The sequence below is a fragment of the Pinus tabuliformis genome, chromosome Q (assembly GCF_031772625.1).
Source record: "Pinus tabuliformis cultivar Carrire ecotype Pingquan chromosome Q, CPIR1, whole genome shotgun sequence".
In the NCBI taxonomy this organism is placed as follows: Eukaryota; Viridiplantae; Streptophyta; class Pinopsida; order Pinales; family Pinaceae; genus Pinus; species Pinus tabuliformis.
This window is the reverse complement of record NC_142296.1, coordinates 1,303,956,779-1,303,972,298: the sequence shown is the minus strand read 5'-3', so window position 1 is coordinate 1,303,972,298 and position 15,520 is coordinate 1,303,956,779. Positions and strand designations below refer to the sequence as shown.

Below are 15,520 nucleotides of genomic sequence, written 5' to 3'. Positions count from 1 at the left end.
TATAAAGAAGATTCAAGAATAAAGAGATTATATAGTTGCAACTACACAATTAAGAACTTTTATCTTTGCTCCATACAATGAATACCATGAAAACTCAAGTTTGTTGTGAGCTATATCCAATATGCATGAGTTGCAGATTTATCAAATAGTGACATGCTCAGGGTCACCAACCCATGGAAACCGAAATCATATTCACAACCTCCAAAATAACGAAATCATGTTCACAACCTCCAAATATATCTCCCAAAATTAACTTTAAAAAAAATATATCTTTCAAAATTGGCGTGTAAAGATTTGAACTTGAGACCTTCAACAAACCAAATAATTATATAAACTTCACCGACCGCAATGTCATGTTTCCTTCTTAATTTTATATCCATAAACTCTATTCCAAAAATATCTCCCAAAATTAGCTTTAAAAAAATATCTTTCAAAATTGTCTCTATAAAAATTTGAACTTGAGACCTTCAATAGACCAAATAACTATATAATCTTCACTAACCACAATGTCATTTTCTCTTCTAGTTTTTATGTCCATAAACTTTGTTATTTGAACTTCAACAAAAACAAAATCAAAACTTGATGTCATTCCCCAAAAGCTCATTTTCTCCACTTCCCACCAATCAAAATTACTCCTTTTAATGAAAATAAGAAAATGAAGGAACAAGCCTTACCACTTCTTTTATCTTGGCTCCTTTTACGTAAAGTTTGTTGGTTGACTTTAATCTTTTTAATAGTGAATTTTACATGTGAACAATTAGCTTTCACATTAGAAATTATTAATTAAATTATTTTCAAATTTCACCACAATTTAATGTGAATGCAATTTCTTGCATGCTTACCGACTTCCTCTACGTTATACTTCTCTCTGCTACAAGTTCTTTACGTTATACCTCTCTTTGTTACAAGCTTCACATAATCAATAACTCACTGGTCTGAGATTTCACTGCAAAATTCTCACAGTTCCCTTCACACTCCGCTGCAATCTACATCCACCCAATATATAAACTAACAAAATCCCTTTTTTAAAACCAAGAAATGACAAAATCTCTTTCAAAAAATTGACCACTATTCAATTAAAAATTTAATTCAAACCACCAAAAAATATATATCTTTCATCTTGGCTCATTTTACGTAAAGTTTGTTAGTTGACTTTAATCTTTTTAATAGTGAATTTTACGTGTGAACAATTAGCATTCACATTAAAAATTATTATTTAGATAATTTTCAAATTTCACCACAATTTAATGTGAATGTCATTTCTTCCATGCTTACCGACTTCTTCTATGTTATACCTCTCTCTGTTGCAAGCTTCGCGTAGTCAGTTACTAGTTTGAGATTTCGCTGCAAAATTCTCAAAGTCCCCTTCACACTCTGTTGCAATCTACGTCCACCCAATATATAAACTAACAAAATCTCTTTTTTAAATCAATCCAAAAACTGACAAAATCTCTTTCAAAAAATTGACCACTCTTCAATTAAAATTTTAATTCAAACCACCAAAAAATATGTATTTTTCATTTTAAGCATCCTTAGAAATGTTTCAATAAAAACTTTGTATCCTTCAAAAATCTTTTAGTAAAAACTCTAATTTGCAGTAAATGTAAATATTATCCTTCAAACACTTTACTTACTACGTTTATACTCTTGTTTACTATTGTAAATGCAAATACTATCCTTCAAACATTTTACTATGATTAAACTCTTGTTTACTGTAATAAATGCAAATACTATCTTTCAAAAATTTTATTGCAAATGCAAACACTATCTTTTAGAGATTTCACTGTAAGTAAACCCCTGTTTGACGCAGTAAATGCAAATAAAACCTCCCAAAATTAAAACAAGAAGCGGCCCTTGGATGCATGGAACTTAGACTATTAATAAACAATCCAACTATTATTAGTATTCAACTCAATATTAGCAATTTTATTGAGAACAACCAGCGTTCAAAACTCCAACACGTATTCCAACTTCTAAAGATATGTTAAAAAAAAAACTTTATACCACTAAATTTCTCCAATCTTCTTTCATTATAACATAAAGTTATAAAACTTACAAAGAGTCAATAGTTTGGATGTCCCACTGGACTAATATTATGTTGCATTCAACTATTCTCAGAGCCTTCATGCTCTACATCTCCTTTACATCATAGACTTCAAATACATGGAGTTTAGAAACAACTCAACCAGAGCTCTGATAATGTTCAAATTAACCTTTAAAATCTCAAATTCATTCTACTTAATAGAGCAAATTAACCATGCTCTCATTCAACAAAGCATCTCACCCGCTCTGATACCATTGTAGAACACACAAGATTGAAAACAAAAACAAATGTATATTAATCAATCTCAAACAATGATGTACAATGTGTACATATTAATACATACAAGAAACAATTGAATTAGTTTTCGAGAGTTCTTGGACTCCAATAACTACACAAACTGATCCAAGGTTAATCTTGAGGATTAGCTATCTAACACTCGCAAATTCTCAATGGTTTCCAATGCATGTGAATGGATCATCGCACTCTATGCAAACATGGCCACCCTGCGTAACTTGTTCATTGTTGCAGCGCATTATGGAGGTCTTAGTTGTTTTCCCAGTGGAGATCACACATATCAAATTGCAATTCAATTTTTGCATGATTATCTCTAGTCTAACAATTTTCAATCCAATGTTGTGTTGCAAACTCGAGGAATGGGGCAAAATTTCGGCCTTTCGTTTATGGCAGAGACATTATATTCAACCCCTCCCAAAAAGCTCAATTGTTTAGGCAAAAGCAAGTAGAGGGCTTACTATTTCAAGTCCCTGTTTGTCAATCTCAACTCTCGGGGCTTTCAAGTCCCTGTTTGTCAATCTCAACTCTCGGGGCTTTAAGCTAGAAAAGTCAACAAGAAGTGTTTTCCTCAAGCTCGGGTCTTGAGAAAGCAAGTGGAAGGCTTACTATTTCAAGTCCCTGTTTGTCAAGCTCAAGTCTCGAGGCTTTAGGCTAGAAAAGCCAACAAGAAGTGTTGTCATCAAGCTCAAGTCTCAAAGCCTTAGTCTAGAAAACTCAACAAGAAGTGTTTTCCTCTGTCCCCACTGCCTCTCCTCCTCACAGTTGGCCATCCTCCTACAACTTGCTTTGGCTCCCATCTACCCAAGTTCGCAACCACTGTCTCTTTTCTTGGTCTTTCGCTTATCCTGGACTCTTGTCCAACATATGTTGGTTCCTCAGGGTCTGACACAACTCTATATGGTTTAGTTTCTTCTTCTTATCCAACGTCAAGGAGATTGTACTTCCTAGTGAAATCCTATAAGCTTCCTCTACTAGGTAATGCCCAACAAGAGGCCATCACCACCCAAGAGTCTCACTTCTCTCATTTTTATCCCAGCCCCGAGGAAACACTCATCTATCACTGGAACCATCATTATCTTAACAAACAACATGCCACCTCAACCAACCCATGTTCATCAAAGAGCTGCTTATTATCAAGATCATGGGGAACATGGGCATACTAGGGCACGAGTCATGCCAAAAAGTTTGGTTGTATGGTTTAGGGAGCTCAATCCCCAATCAATCAAAGATTGCTTAGCAAAAACAAGAGTCATGCCAAAAAGTTTGGTTGTATAGTTTGGGGAGCTCAATCCCTGTCATTCTCTTACCGCACACAACATGCCACCTCAGCCAACCCAACCCATGTTCATCAAGGGGCTGCTTATTATCAAGATTGTGGGGAGCGTGGGCATACTAGTGCACAAGTCATGCCAAAAACTTTGGTTGTCGCTCAATACCCAATCAATCAAAGATTGCTTGGGAAAACCAAGAGATAACTAATCAAAGACACATTCTGTAAGACACAACAAAAGTTCTTGTAGATGTCGCTGATTAGATTCCTAATGCCGATCACACGCAAGGTCAGTACAACTCATATATGTACATGGTGGACATCTACTTGTTCATGAGGTTTCTATTTGGCAAAGCACTATCAGATAGGTACAAAAGGCCACAAGGATATTCTACTCTCCTAGAATCACATGCGGCAGAAAAAACAGCATTGGATTGTGGTTGGGGCACATTGAGAAGTATATACGGAAGCAAATAACAGCATTGGATTGTTGGTTCATTGGTTGGGGCACATTGAGAAGCATATGAGGAATGTACATGCAGAAGCAAATAATATCATTGGATTGTTGGTTCGTTGGTTTGGGTACATTGAGAAGTATATGGGCATTCCTGATTCTGGCTGCTCTTTGATCAGCAACGAGTTTATACCCATCAAAGCCACAGATTCAAATAATTCCTCTTAGCTGTTCTCTTTATGTTAAGTTTTCAGTTTTTATGTTTCAGTTATTTTCTTGGTCTCTTCAAGGCCTCAAGAGCCCAGTATTTTATGTTTCACTCTACCCTCTTTTGGTAAACGACTGAATTTATGAATATGGTTGAGTTTTCCAAGCGACCAACCATTCCAGACTTCTCAAAACAGATATAATAAAACAAAATCAAACTCTATACATATACAAGGGACCTTTATTTGACTGGTGAGCTTTATGAGGTTGATCGAATATTAAATTGTCCACAGGGTTCCATTTAGTTTCTGATCTACCCCATCTAAATGGCAGGTCAAAAAGAGATGAGAACAAACGCAAGTCTAGGGCAGCTTTGGGAAATATATGCCCTACAACTACGCTGAAAAATTTGTGCAGTGACGTCTTCTTGGGGCATGTTTCTCTAAGCAACTTCCAACCAAAATAAATAATAATTAACTTGTCTGCAAAAATGGCAGCCATAAAAAGATAACATGGACAAATTTCTCGTTACAACCTGCAAGACACAGTAAAATTAAAACTCATTTTGATTTTGATCTGCAAAGCTCAGGGCTCAAACATGGTACATATTAGGCACAATCCTCAACAGTCAAATTTTCAATTATCACGGTTTAGCTACTTACAAGTTCATCCATTGCAATAAATTTATTAGCATGCATCATACAGAGGACAAACAAAGAAATAACTAGCAATTTGAAAAACAATAAAAAATGCATCAGTAGAGTTCTGGAAACATTGAAAATAGGCTCTCTTTCTTGAGGCCAAAGCTTAGCAGATAGATTTATTCAGTAGCATCTCAACTGGCATACATACAACGAATGGAACGTGGATACTACATAACGGTGAAAGGTGCCTGACAAATCTATAACTGAACCCCTTGCTCTTGCCTGATGGCATAAATGAATGAAAAATGCATTTAACTAGCCTAGTTGAAATGAAATGATAGAATCCAGAGCCACGTAATGCAGAATAAATTCTAATTTGGCAAAGGATCCATGCCCATTTACAAGAACTAAGAAGATTTGCAATGTCCACTCCCTGTAAATGAAATGCATCAAAAATCCATTTGAATGATCGTATTCCTGTAGCCTGCCAAGGTCAAAAGATAAGTTCCAAACCAAACATCACCTCAACCGATGGCCAAATTTCATCCAGTTTTTTTTATAGTTTTGACTGATCTGAAAGACTTAAAGGCTGCAAAATGTGATATACTGTAGGCCTGCTTGTTTTCATCGTCCCCATTTGTATTTCTGCTTTGTAGAGTCCTATCTATTTCTGAAGTCTGGCGCCGAAGAATTTGAAAGAGGGACGAAGCCATGCTAGAGTCGGTCTTATTGTTTGCAGTCTTACTCCCTGACTCATTCTGTTTAGCTTTATTTTGGGTCGAAGACATTTTGTTCAAATTATCTGCGGAGTGTTTATTTTCTTTCTGATCCTGCAGTCCCCACAATCAAACTTCAATTTATTGTCGAACCTATGTGTTTTTCTCTTCTTCAGAAGTAAATATATTTATGTGAATTAACTAGTTTACAAAAAAAGGCTGTGACTGAAAATTCAAACTTCCAAATGATAATCTACTTACCAGATCTTCTTGACTTTCAGATTTTGAAATGGCATGCGCACTGTTGCTGTCATCCCGACCAAATATGTAAAACCTAGAACTTCCCGGCCCCTGCTTGTGGGATATCTGTATTGAAGAATTTGTTGTTCGACCCAGGAAAGATGACTGCAAGAACAAACCATTTTGATTGCTCAGACTATGGCCCCCTTCAGCTTCGTGATTTAAATTATCAGACAAGATTTCCAGATATTGCAAATATATTCTAGTTTAATATTTTAAATGAGATAAACTTGTCATGTAAATACGCAGCAAATGCAGAATAGGACGAGTATTTACACAATGCCTAGTATATTTTATCTCCGTTGACTTACAAACGTATAAGAATTTCAGACAAAATCAATCTCATCGGCAGCAATTATCTGTTCTAAACATTGATTTAGAAAACTTACCATTGACAACATAGTATAGCTTTCAGATAAACGAAACGTAAGACGACTTGTCACTACCTGAAATTTCTGTATTAACTAGAACAAATAATTCTCACAAAACAAATTAAAATATAAAGTAATTCATTTAAGTGCACGATTGAACTACTTAAAGAAGACACTAATATCTGTAAAAACCAGACACTTCATTGACTTGATTCTTTACAAACTCCTATGCAAAATGAACAGAATTTATGCAGAGGTCATTTAGTTAATGATCTTCCATTGAGTGACCCTTAAATGGATTGCTACTAAATCCTATAGGATTAAAAAAACCTTAATTGTATCTACAGAAAATAAACATTCAAACTTTTCATAATAATAATAATAATAATCCTCTGCGAAGTATAAAATCAAGAAAACCAATAGGCAAAGACATCAATCACCTATTAATGCCGAGGTCAATGAAGTAATTAGCTGTTCACCAGGATTTCAATCTTATTGGGGTCTGCCCCAGCTGTAAGGCATGAATTCCAAAGAGACAATGCCAGGTCCAAATCCTGGGCAATTTTGGCAAAATAACTACCCCTCAAAGGCACCTGAGCTTAAGGAAATCTGCACTTTACAGTGCAGCCCATCATATTAGTGTTCCTTTATGCATTCCCCCACCCCCACAGATTTAAATAAAAAACAAGAATTAATTACAGCCAAAACAAAAAACAAAAAACAAAAAATCTGATTTGGAAAATGTAAACTATATATTTTCGATGAATGATAAAAGGCTGTCCCTATAAATGGTAAGACACTTTTTCGTTCAAAGGATCAAAGACCACGTAGCAGCAAAATATCCAAAAACTAATACGTGAACCTGTGAAGATTTCAACTCAAGCCTCTTGCCACCACTTCAGACAAAGCTGCCTAGTTATAGCAGTTATCTCAATGATTTGGGAATCTTATAATTATTTTCATGTAAATTCAATGCTACTATGTTTTGAATTGAGAATCAAAAAAGGCATGAACTAATTTAGCAAGTAGATAATCAAACAAATAGCAAAATTTAAAACATCCAAACCAGAATATGAACTCCAACCATCAGTTTTAACATTCTTGCATTTTGAAAAATGTCAATGCCCACGATGCACTATACCCCAAGAGAAACATCCATAGAGCTTGGACATGAAAGCCTTAGTTCTGGGCTAAGAAAACAAAACAGATGAGAATGCCTCGTCGAAAAATAAATTGGATTCCATGGCAATATAACGAGAAATAGATCATAAGAAACAAAAATAAGAAGAATTTTCACAAACTCACCCCAGAAAACAATTGACAGTGCCAGAGCCTAACTAATATAACTCAGATTTTTGACATCTTTGTATATATTGTAGTGTAACCTTAGATTGATATCTTTGCATATATTCTAGTGTAATCTTAAACAGGCTAAGCTCAGTGCCACTAGTTAATTGAGTAAAGAAAACCCTTTCCAGGAATGTTCTAGGAAGATAATTCATTATTTCCAGTGATGGAAAGCCAATGGAAAACCTAATTACTAAAGATAAGTTGAGGTCCAGCTTTTACATGCCAAGAATGGTGGTGGAAGTAAAGTGAATTACAAGGCATAGAAGTTTTTCCCAATATATTTGTCTTTAATTCCTTGCAGATCTGCTGTCCAAATTTACTGAAGTCAAAATCATGCAAGGGGAACAAGCATGGACATAAATCTCTGACACCATAGCAATAAGCCAACCAATTCATGCCTTCAAAAGCTTCTAGTGCTAAACAAGATGCCAATGACTATCAGAAGAAATGGGAGTGTACAAAAATTTGGGTGCAGTATTCTGAAACATCTTTATCATACCTTTGAAGAGCTATTACTGTTTCCCCCAGAGCCAAATATTTCATGGAATGCTGCACACACCAATCACATTTTTGCAACACCTTGAGAACTGAAAATATCAAGTTTGGTCAACACCCAAATATCAAGACCTGAATATGAAAACAATGAAAAGAAAGATAAAATATCATACTTGATGATGGTTTTGGTTTCTTCTTGACAGTGGGGGCAACATTCACTTTCTTTATAAGACCAAAAACTTCTCTTGAAGTTTCATCATCTGCTGGACTTAGAAATACTTCTTGCTCCTCCTGATTCAAATGCATAAGAGCAATATCTGCTTTCAGTAAAATCAGACATGGAACTTGAATCATGACATTGCAGTTTCAAAGAATAAATTCACTTGACTGGAGAGAAAGATTTGTGAAAGTTCAGTCTTACATTACATAGAAAAGTTTAGGATACTGTCCATACACAGAGGCATGAGAAGTTACTTACGGAGTCCTCAAGCACTCGCTGACGCATGAGTCTTTCTTCCAATTCTTCATCATCTGATGACTCATAAACATCATCCTCATCTACAGTTGGTTTCAGAGGTTGTGCTTCCATATTATAGTCATCATCGCCATGTTCAGACTCTTCAGAAACAAGGTTGTGGTGGCCCAGCTTATCATCACATTCAACAATGTCATCTTCATCATCATCAAAAGCAACATCATCATCCTCACCAAGAAGTGCTGGCTTCCTGACCGCTTTTTGTCTCCAACCACATCCAAGCCTTTGCAAAATATCACCAGTTTCAGCAGCATCCTGTTCTTCAAGCCATTTTCGATGAAGTTCATCGCGTTTCCATTGATCTACTGGCTGCTCTTCTTCAGCTGTTGCCACTAAATCCTTTAAGTCTTCATTTTCATCTTCCTCAGAGTTATCATCCTCATCGTGCCTCACTAGAATATCCTCATCTTCATCTTCAGCTTCATCATCAACAAATGCCTTTACAGAAACACCTTTACTATATACAGATGTTTCAACTGGCTTGCTTGAGGAAGGATCAACATTTTCCTTGTTTTCATCTTCATCAAACAATCTGTTAAGGAAAAATATATAAATCAAGTTACATTATCCCAAAAAAACAAATGTGCCTAAAAAAATTTCAACATGATTTTCAAAATTCCATGACAGGAAGCATAAAGGTCAAATTTACTCCTTTTCACTGTCCGATAAAAGCATACACAAGTATGCTTGTGACAGTTGCATCTACATGATGATCTTGCATACTGGAGTTTTTTAGTTTTAGACCTTGTATGGATGCTTGTATGGCATTCTTCCTTGGAGTTAGGAGACCTACGGAGCTTGGCCACTTCTTCATGTAACCAACACATGAAGGGAGGTTGCTTTCTTTGGAGGACACCTTGCATTGGCAGACTGTTAGGCATTCCAAAGGAGCGTATTCAGCCTTTGACAGCTTGGGGTTGCATGGAGGCTTACATTTGACTTGAAAATGCTTTGGCTGAGGGAATGGACATGTATGTTTGTTGGTCTCCAAGGAGGCATGTGGGAGATGCACTAGAGCTTTAGATCCTTGGACAAGGAGCATTGAACATTTTGGAGTAGCACTTATGCCTCAGAGCCTTGATTGTAGATTCTCATCACCTTGGAACCTAACATGTCACTTGGAGGAGAGTGCTTCATACATGTGGACATGCTTGTGTCTTGTAGGTTGCTTGTAGTGGACTAGATCTACTTGTCATTGTAGATCTCCCTTACCTCTCATCTAAGTTACAAGATTCGTCAAACTTGAACCATGTGGTTCAAAGCTTGACAAATGTTACAAAATTTAAAGTTTGCTCTGTTCAATTAACCCTATGAAATGTGCCCTTGAACCTACAAAGATCTACACCTGTTAAGTGTGCTCTTTGCGACCATCTGGGAGATTCATCAGATTTAACACTTGAGCTTCCAATTTAGGCCTAAACTTTATATAAATTCACACAAGTTCAAAAATCCAACGGGAGGGGATAAAACCAGCATGACCTGGTACCATGTTGTGCTCTATTAGAAGGGCCCCTGCACAACAAAAGCCAATGAACTATGCTGACAAAGTTATAGTTACTCCTAGGTCAATGCAAATTACATGAAGAAGAGTGTTGGGTTACAATCCTCTACAACTTGATTTCAACTGCAAGGGGTGGCTTTACCTAGGTTATACTAGGGTAGGAATTTGGAATCAATAACACAAGATAAAACTTTTAAATATATTTGAAGTTATGAAAAATCATTTAACCGATGAGTTACAAGTTATTTATAGCCTTATATTAGCCATAGACTTGTAAATTTCGTTGATTTCATTTATAATATATATTAATATATATTATGAGTTAATAAAATGAGTTTGAGATTCAAGAATTTCCATGCAAGAAACTTTTAACAAGAACAAGAAGAAAATGAAATTATAACCCAACAAAAACCATTTATCAACAATATCAAACAAGCATATGGTATCCTTTCACTTGGATGCTAACTTACCAATAATAAAAGCCAAAGACTGAAATCCAGAGGAAAATATGCAAAATACGATTAGATCAAGATAGAAGAAAATAACAAATACATGCAAGATACTTACTCGTCGTCATCTGGATGTGAATCAAGCTTCAAATTCATATTTGATAATGTCGAAACACAAATTTCATTCTCTTGGGTGCTATCATCAGGATTTTCCTCTTGATCATCTCCAGAACTCAATTCAGAATTGCAGAAAAGATCCTACAGACAGTGGCAAACATATCAATGGCTGAGTATTACAAACATTCACTACCATAACATATAAATATATTCTTAAAAAAGAAAATACATATAGATACATTAATTCAAACCTGAGTGTCCTCAACTGGTGCTCGAAATACACCATTGGTCTTGGCATTATCTTGCCTTGTACCCTGCATAGATAATAAATAGGATCCAATTTCCAAGTAAGCTAATTCTAGTGAAAATTTTCATTTTCCACTGATCAAGCAGGAATCAATTGCTCTTCTAGCATAAGAAAACACTTCCTTTTGTAGAATTCCTGATTAAATGCTAGAGAGACTACAATGCCTAGCACTAAAATCCAATATTTAACTGAAAATTGACCTACAGATTATGCTTGCTTATTTGCCCAAAATTTAACACCACATATCTTCCTAGAGAGCGTATAACATATCCAATAATGGATACAACAAACAAGGGAGAGAATTGGTGTGACATGTATAAATGTGAGATTATAGTCAATATTGGGTACCTCCCAAGAAGAAAAAGAAAGAAGCCCTATGAACTTGGCTGAAATTATCTGGATCAATCACTCACCTTCTCACATAGGCTTGTTTCACCATGATTGTCTGGGGTTCGAGGAATGCCACTTTCATTGGCAAGGGAATTCCTGAAACTGACGTCTTCTGAATTTCCTTCTTCATTCTGAAAGCGAAGTTAATTACCAAATGCAATCATTAGACCATCCCATCAAGGTATATCCAAAGAAAAAGAAATCAGGGAATTTAACGTTTCAGTTATTGTTTGTTGTGTTTATTCTGCAAACTTCACCTCCGTTTGAGGCATCTCCTTCAAAGGTTCATCTTCTTCCTCATCACCATCCAAAAGGCTTGTATGATGACTTTCCTCTGAAAGGTCCTCAGAAGATGTATCATCCTCAGAACTTTGCACTCCACTGGATCCCTTCCCAGCCCTGTTTCAAGACATCAATCAAAACTGTTGTCAAAAACAAATTCTTTAATCTAATTACCCACTGAATCCTCTTTCCTGTCAACAAATATATAACAGTTAAAGTTGTGAAAGACAAAAATTGAACATATAAGTCCCACTTTTGTTCAAGCTGGAGCTTTCGAAGACGGATTTTCTCCAATACAGATGAAATTGATTTCCCAACTGTTGCCTGTGGTTGGAAAGAAGCATTTGGTGTTTCTAACACAAAACAAATAAAAGTCAGGCATAGGCATTTCAAATGCATTCACAAACACTTCAACCTGAAAGATTATCTAGGCAAAAAGATGTAACAGAATGACAACAATCAAGAAACCTCGTAAAAGCCGTTGGGATTCAGCATGTATCTCCTCAAGGTTAGATTTTTTTTTCTGCAAAGAAAATGGGTACCCACATTCAAATAATATGTGAATCAAAGCCTATCAAAAACATAAGATGGACTGTGCATTCAATGATCTACCTTTTTGTCACTTTTCTTTTCCACTGTATTCAAAGATTCAGAAGATATTTTGGATTTGCCTTGTGAACCCTCCTTCTTCTTCCTTTTCTTCTTCTTCTCAAGGGAGCATGAAGCTGCTATGAGCAAGTCATCTGATGCTTCCGCTATGGACTCATCTTTGCTAACTGGGTTCTTCTTTAGTTTCTTACTCTGATTGTCTTCTTCATGAGTACTTTTCCTGGATTTGTTTTTGGCTTTGAGTGATTCCATTTCTGTGTGGTTAATAGAAACTTGACTGTCTTCTGTTGCTCCCCTTGTATGTTCATTTATATAAGCATGGACTTTCAAGTTTTCACAATCTTTGCCGCTTTCAGGAGCAGAGATATCCATGGATGTGTTTATGGCTTCAAACATGTCAGTTCCAATGTGGACATTATCAACTTGATGATCTTTTTGATCATCCTGTTTGTTTGCTTCACCTAGCAGATTGCAAACCTTGTTCTGGGAAATGCACTGTTCCTCTGCATGTTCTATTTGCTCCAAACTAGCGGTAAACCCTTGACCATTGCTCACGAACTCATTAGCATTCACGTACTCCATGGGATCGCTTTCATGGGCAATCTTATTTTGATCAGTAAGAGGAACTTGCCTTCTATCATTACCAAGGGCTTGCCCTGCTCTCTTCAACCTTTTTAGCTTTCTCTGCGGTATTGGGGAAGCCTCTTCGGAAACAAGAAGGATATCTTCATCGTCAATCTCCAAGTGGGTCACTGGACTTTGGCTCATTTCCACTTCCATGCTAAACCTTTCAATTATAAAGGGACCTACACTTCACAAACACCATTCAATTAAACCAATCATTGTTCCCCTTAAACTTCACACATGTTTTTTTACTTGGTATAAAGAGCACAGATCAAAACTTTTGTAGGGGTAGATATATCAAAACCTAAACACTGATGGATCAAGCCAGAGTTGGCACAGTGCAAATACATTGAAAATTTTAACAGACTTCTCTTCAGCCTTATGCAATTTTACTTCAACTCAAGAGTGCAAAACAAAACCCTCATGGCGACATTGATGTAGAGGCAATATTATTCAAAATCCTATGAATAAGCATGGCCAAGCCCTCTTCCTTTTTTAAGTGCACATGGTACCTCGTTACTACAAATAATAAATAAATAAAAACCACCAGAGACAGTTAAGCACGTTATATGAAACTGCAGGGTTGCCAAAGGTTTCGCAGAATTGGTTGTTGCTGAGTACAGGACTCGTTCTATTGTCGCTCTTCGTAGAAAGTGGCCCCACTTTAGGATAAATGGCTGACACAACTAGCAGGAAAGAGTGTGTTAGATCAGGATTCGATCAGAATGATACGTAGCTCCTTATGCAAGAGATGGTGTAAAGCAGCCTTTTATAATCTAACTAATACATTAATTTTTGAGATCTTGTAATTTTTAGATCAGAGCTGACTATGCAGATCTCAGGCAGGATGTACAATTTCGAGAAAGTGTATATCCTCGTGAGATCCAAGACAAAGCATACTGGCAAATTGGGCAGCGTGACAATTGTTATTGAGAATATATGTTGTAGAAGATAATAGAAATCGACTAGGAAAAGGAAAATTAAGATATCATGTAGAAAAAGCCGAATCCAGATCTGGGGTTACCAGAACATCTGGAGAAAGTGTCGAGCTCGAAGAGGATAGTGAACACAAGCAAAGCAAGAACCAGCTGGTATTATTGCCATTGTAGGCCATAGAAGAAGGGCTATGCTAGTACGACTGGTAAGAACCCATATGCAGGCTGTGTAACCAAGATATTATCAAAGACAACCAACATATACTAGTTAACGGTCCTCGTTTGCAGTAACACCGGGATCAAATTTGAATCAGATAATACTAACACTCTACTAATTATCTGTAGCACCAGATGAAGCAATAAGACGAGAAAAGCTTAGAACAGAAACCCTGCATTAAAATAGCTTAGCAGGCTTATAGCAGAAACCCTAGACGAGAAACCATGGACAAAACACAGAGGAGAGATCGGTCAAGGATGAAGCCAGATACTTCAATCTCAAATGAGTACTCTGCCAGCATCTATTTTCAGTAATAGATGATTTGAAACAATGTACCGAATATCAGAAAGAACAAATCAAACAGCTTTGCACCCATCATCTACACCATTACAGTACAAAAATATCAAAGACAGAAGGGAAAGAAAGCTCCATACTTTTACAAGTTATTGGTAGACTCTACGTCTGCAGAGATGAATGAGCATCAGATGTGTGTGTTGAAGAACAAAAAGTGTGGGATGCGGTGATCCATAAACGGACTTTGAGGACTGAAAGCCCTTGAATGTGTTGCAAGGTCCAGCAGTAGAATCCCAAGCTGACCGCTGCCATGGGCATCCAAAGATGCCTCTAGGTACCCCATATTGCGAAATTGCCAAATGAAAAAACAATTAAGGTGAACAAATTTTGAAATTGTGGCGCCAAAATTTTTCGAGAGCCTTCGATTTGGTTTAAATGGTTTAAATGCAGAGAATTTACCATAACATGCGCCAACGAAGCGGTATTGTGTGGGCTCGCCGAAGTCTCGTTAGACGTTGGAAATGAGATTATAGGTCCCATTCCAATCTCCTAACTTTGTAAAGAGCGAGTCGCCAAAGTCTCGTTAGACGTTGGAAATGAGATTATAGGCCCCATACTAATCCCCTAACTTTGTAAAGAGCGAGTTTTAAAGTAGGCATAAACAATTATGGGTAAGAACATATATATATATATATATATTTATTTATTTATTTATTTATTTAAGGCTTATGAGGTTAAAGAATTTGGAGCAAGGCTACCCTAAATAGCTTATTTGTTATTTGAGCTTACATGGAATCCCATGGTTCTTTGCCTTCTTAAAGTGAAGAAATCATTAAATTAACCAATGTTTTTTATCTCTGTGCTTTTGGAAATTACAATGGATGATTAAATAAAAATTATATTTATTATAGTAATATAATTATTTATTAGTTTATTAAATATGTGATTTTTTGTTGAGAGGTGCTCTTCAACTCAGTATAGTAGAAATGTTTGTAATGTTCTAAATATTTTGACTTAATCAAATTACATTAAAATAAAAATAAATGATAAATATAAAATTAATAATTATATTTATCAATAAAATATTTTGACTAGGTCAAATTATATAAAAATGT

General features: G+C 36.1%; 1 protein-coding gene across 3 annotated transcripts; it reads right to left on the bottom strand.

The window, feature by feature from the left end:
• Positions 1–5,039: 5,039 nt before the first annotated feature.
• LOC149224620 (DNA ligase-like protein) lies at positions 5,040–15,012 on the bottom strand. Of its 3 annotated transcripts, none has more exons than XM_089386189.1 (13): positions 14,865–15,012; positions 12,339–13,141; positions 12,195–12,249; positions 11,980–12,079; positions 11,702–11,843; positions 11,468–11,575; positions 10,999–11,061; positions 10,749–10,888; positions 8,624–9,212; positions 8,319–8,436; positions 8,150–8,199; positions 5,891–6,034; positions 5,040–5,743 (listed from the first exon to the last, which is right to left on the bottom strand). In XM_089386189.1, exons 2-13 carry the CDS (start codon positions 13,113–13,115, stop codon positions 5,456–5,458), a joined length of 2,574 nt encoding a protein of 857 aa, XP_089242315.1. In that variant the 5' UTR covers positions 13,116–13,141; positions 14,865–15,012; the 3' UTR covers positions 5,040–5,455. The 3 variants fall into 3 exon arrangements, with proteins under 3 accessions (XP_089242315.1, XP_089242316.1, XP_089242314.1); XM_089386190.1 differs by lacking the exon at positions 14,865–15,012 and adding an exon at positions 14,546–14,835 and having other exon boundaries at positions 12,339–13,146; XM_089386188.1 differs by lacking the exon at positions 14,865–15,012 and adding an exon at positions 14,546–14,835.
• Positions 15,013–15,520: the final 508 nt, after the last annotated feature.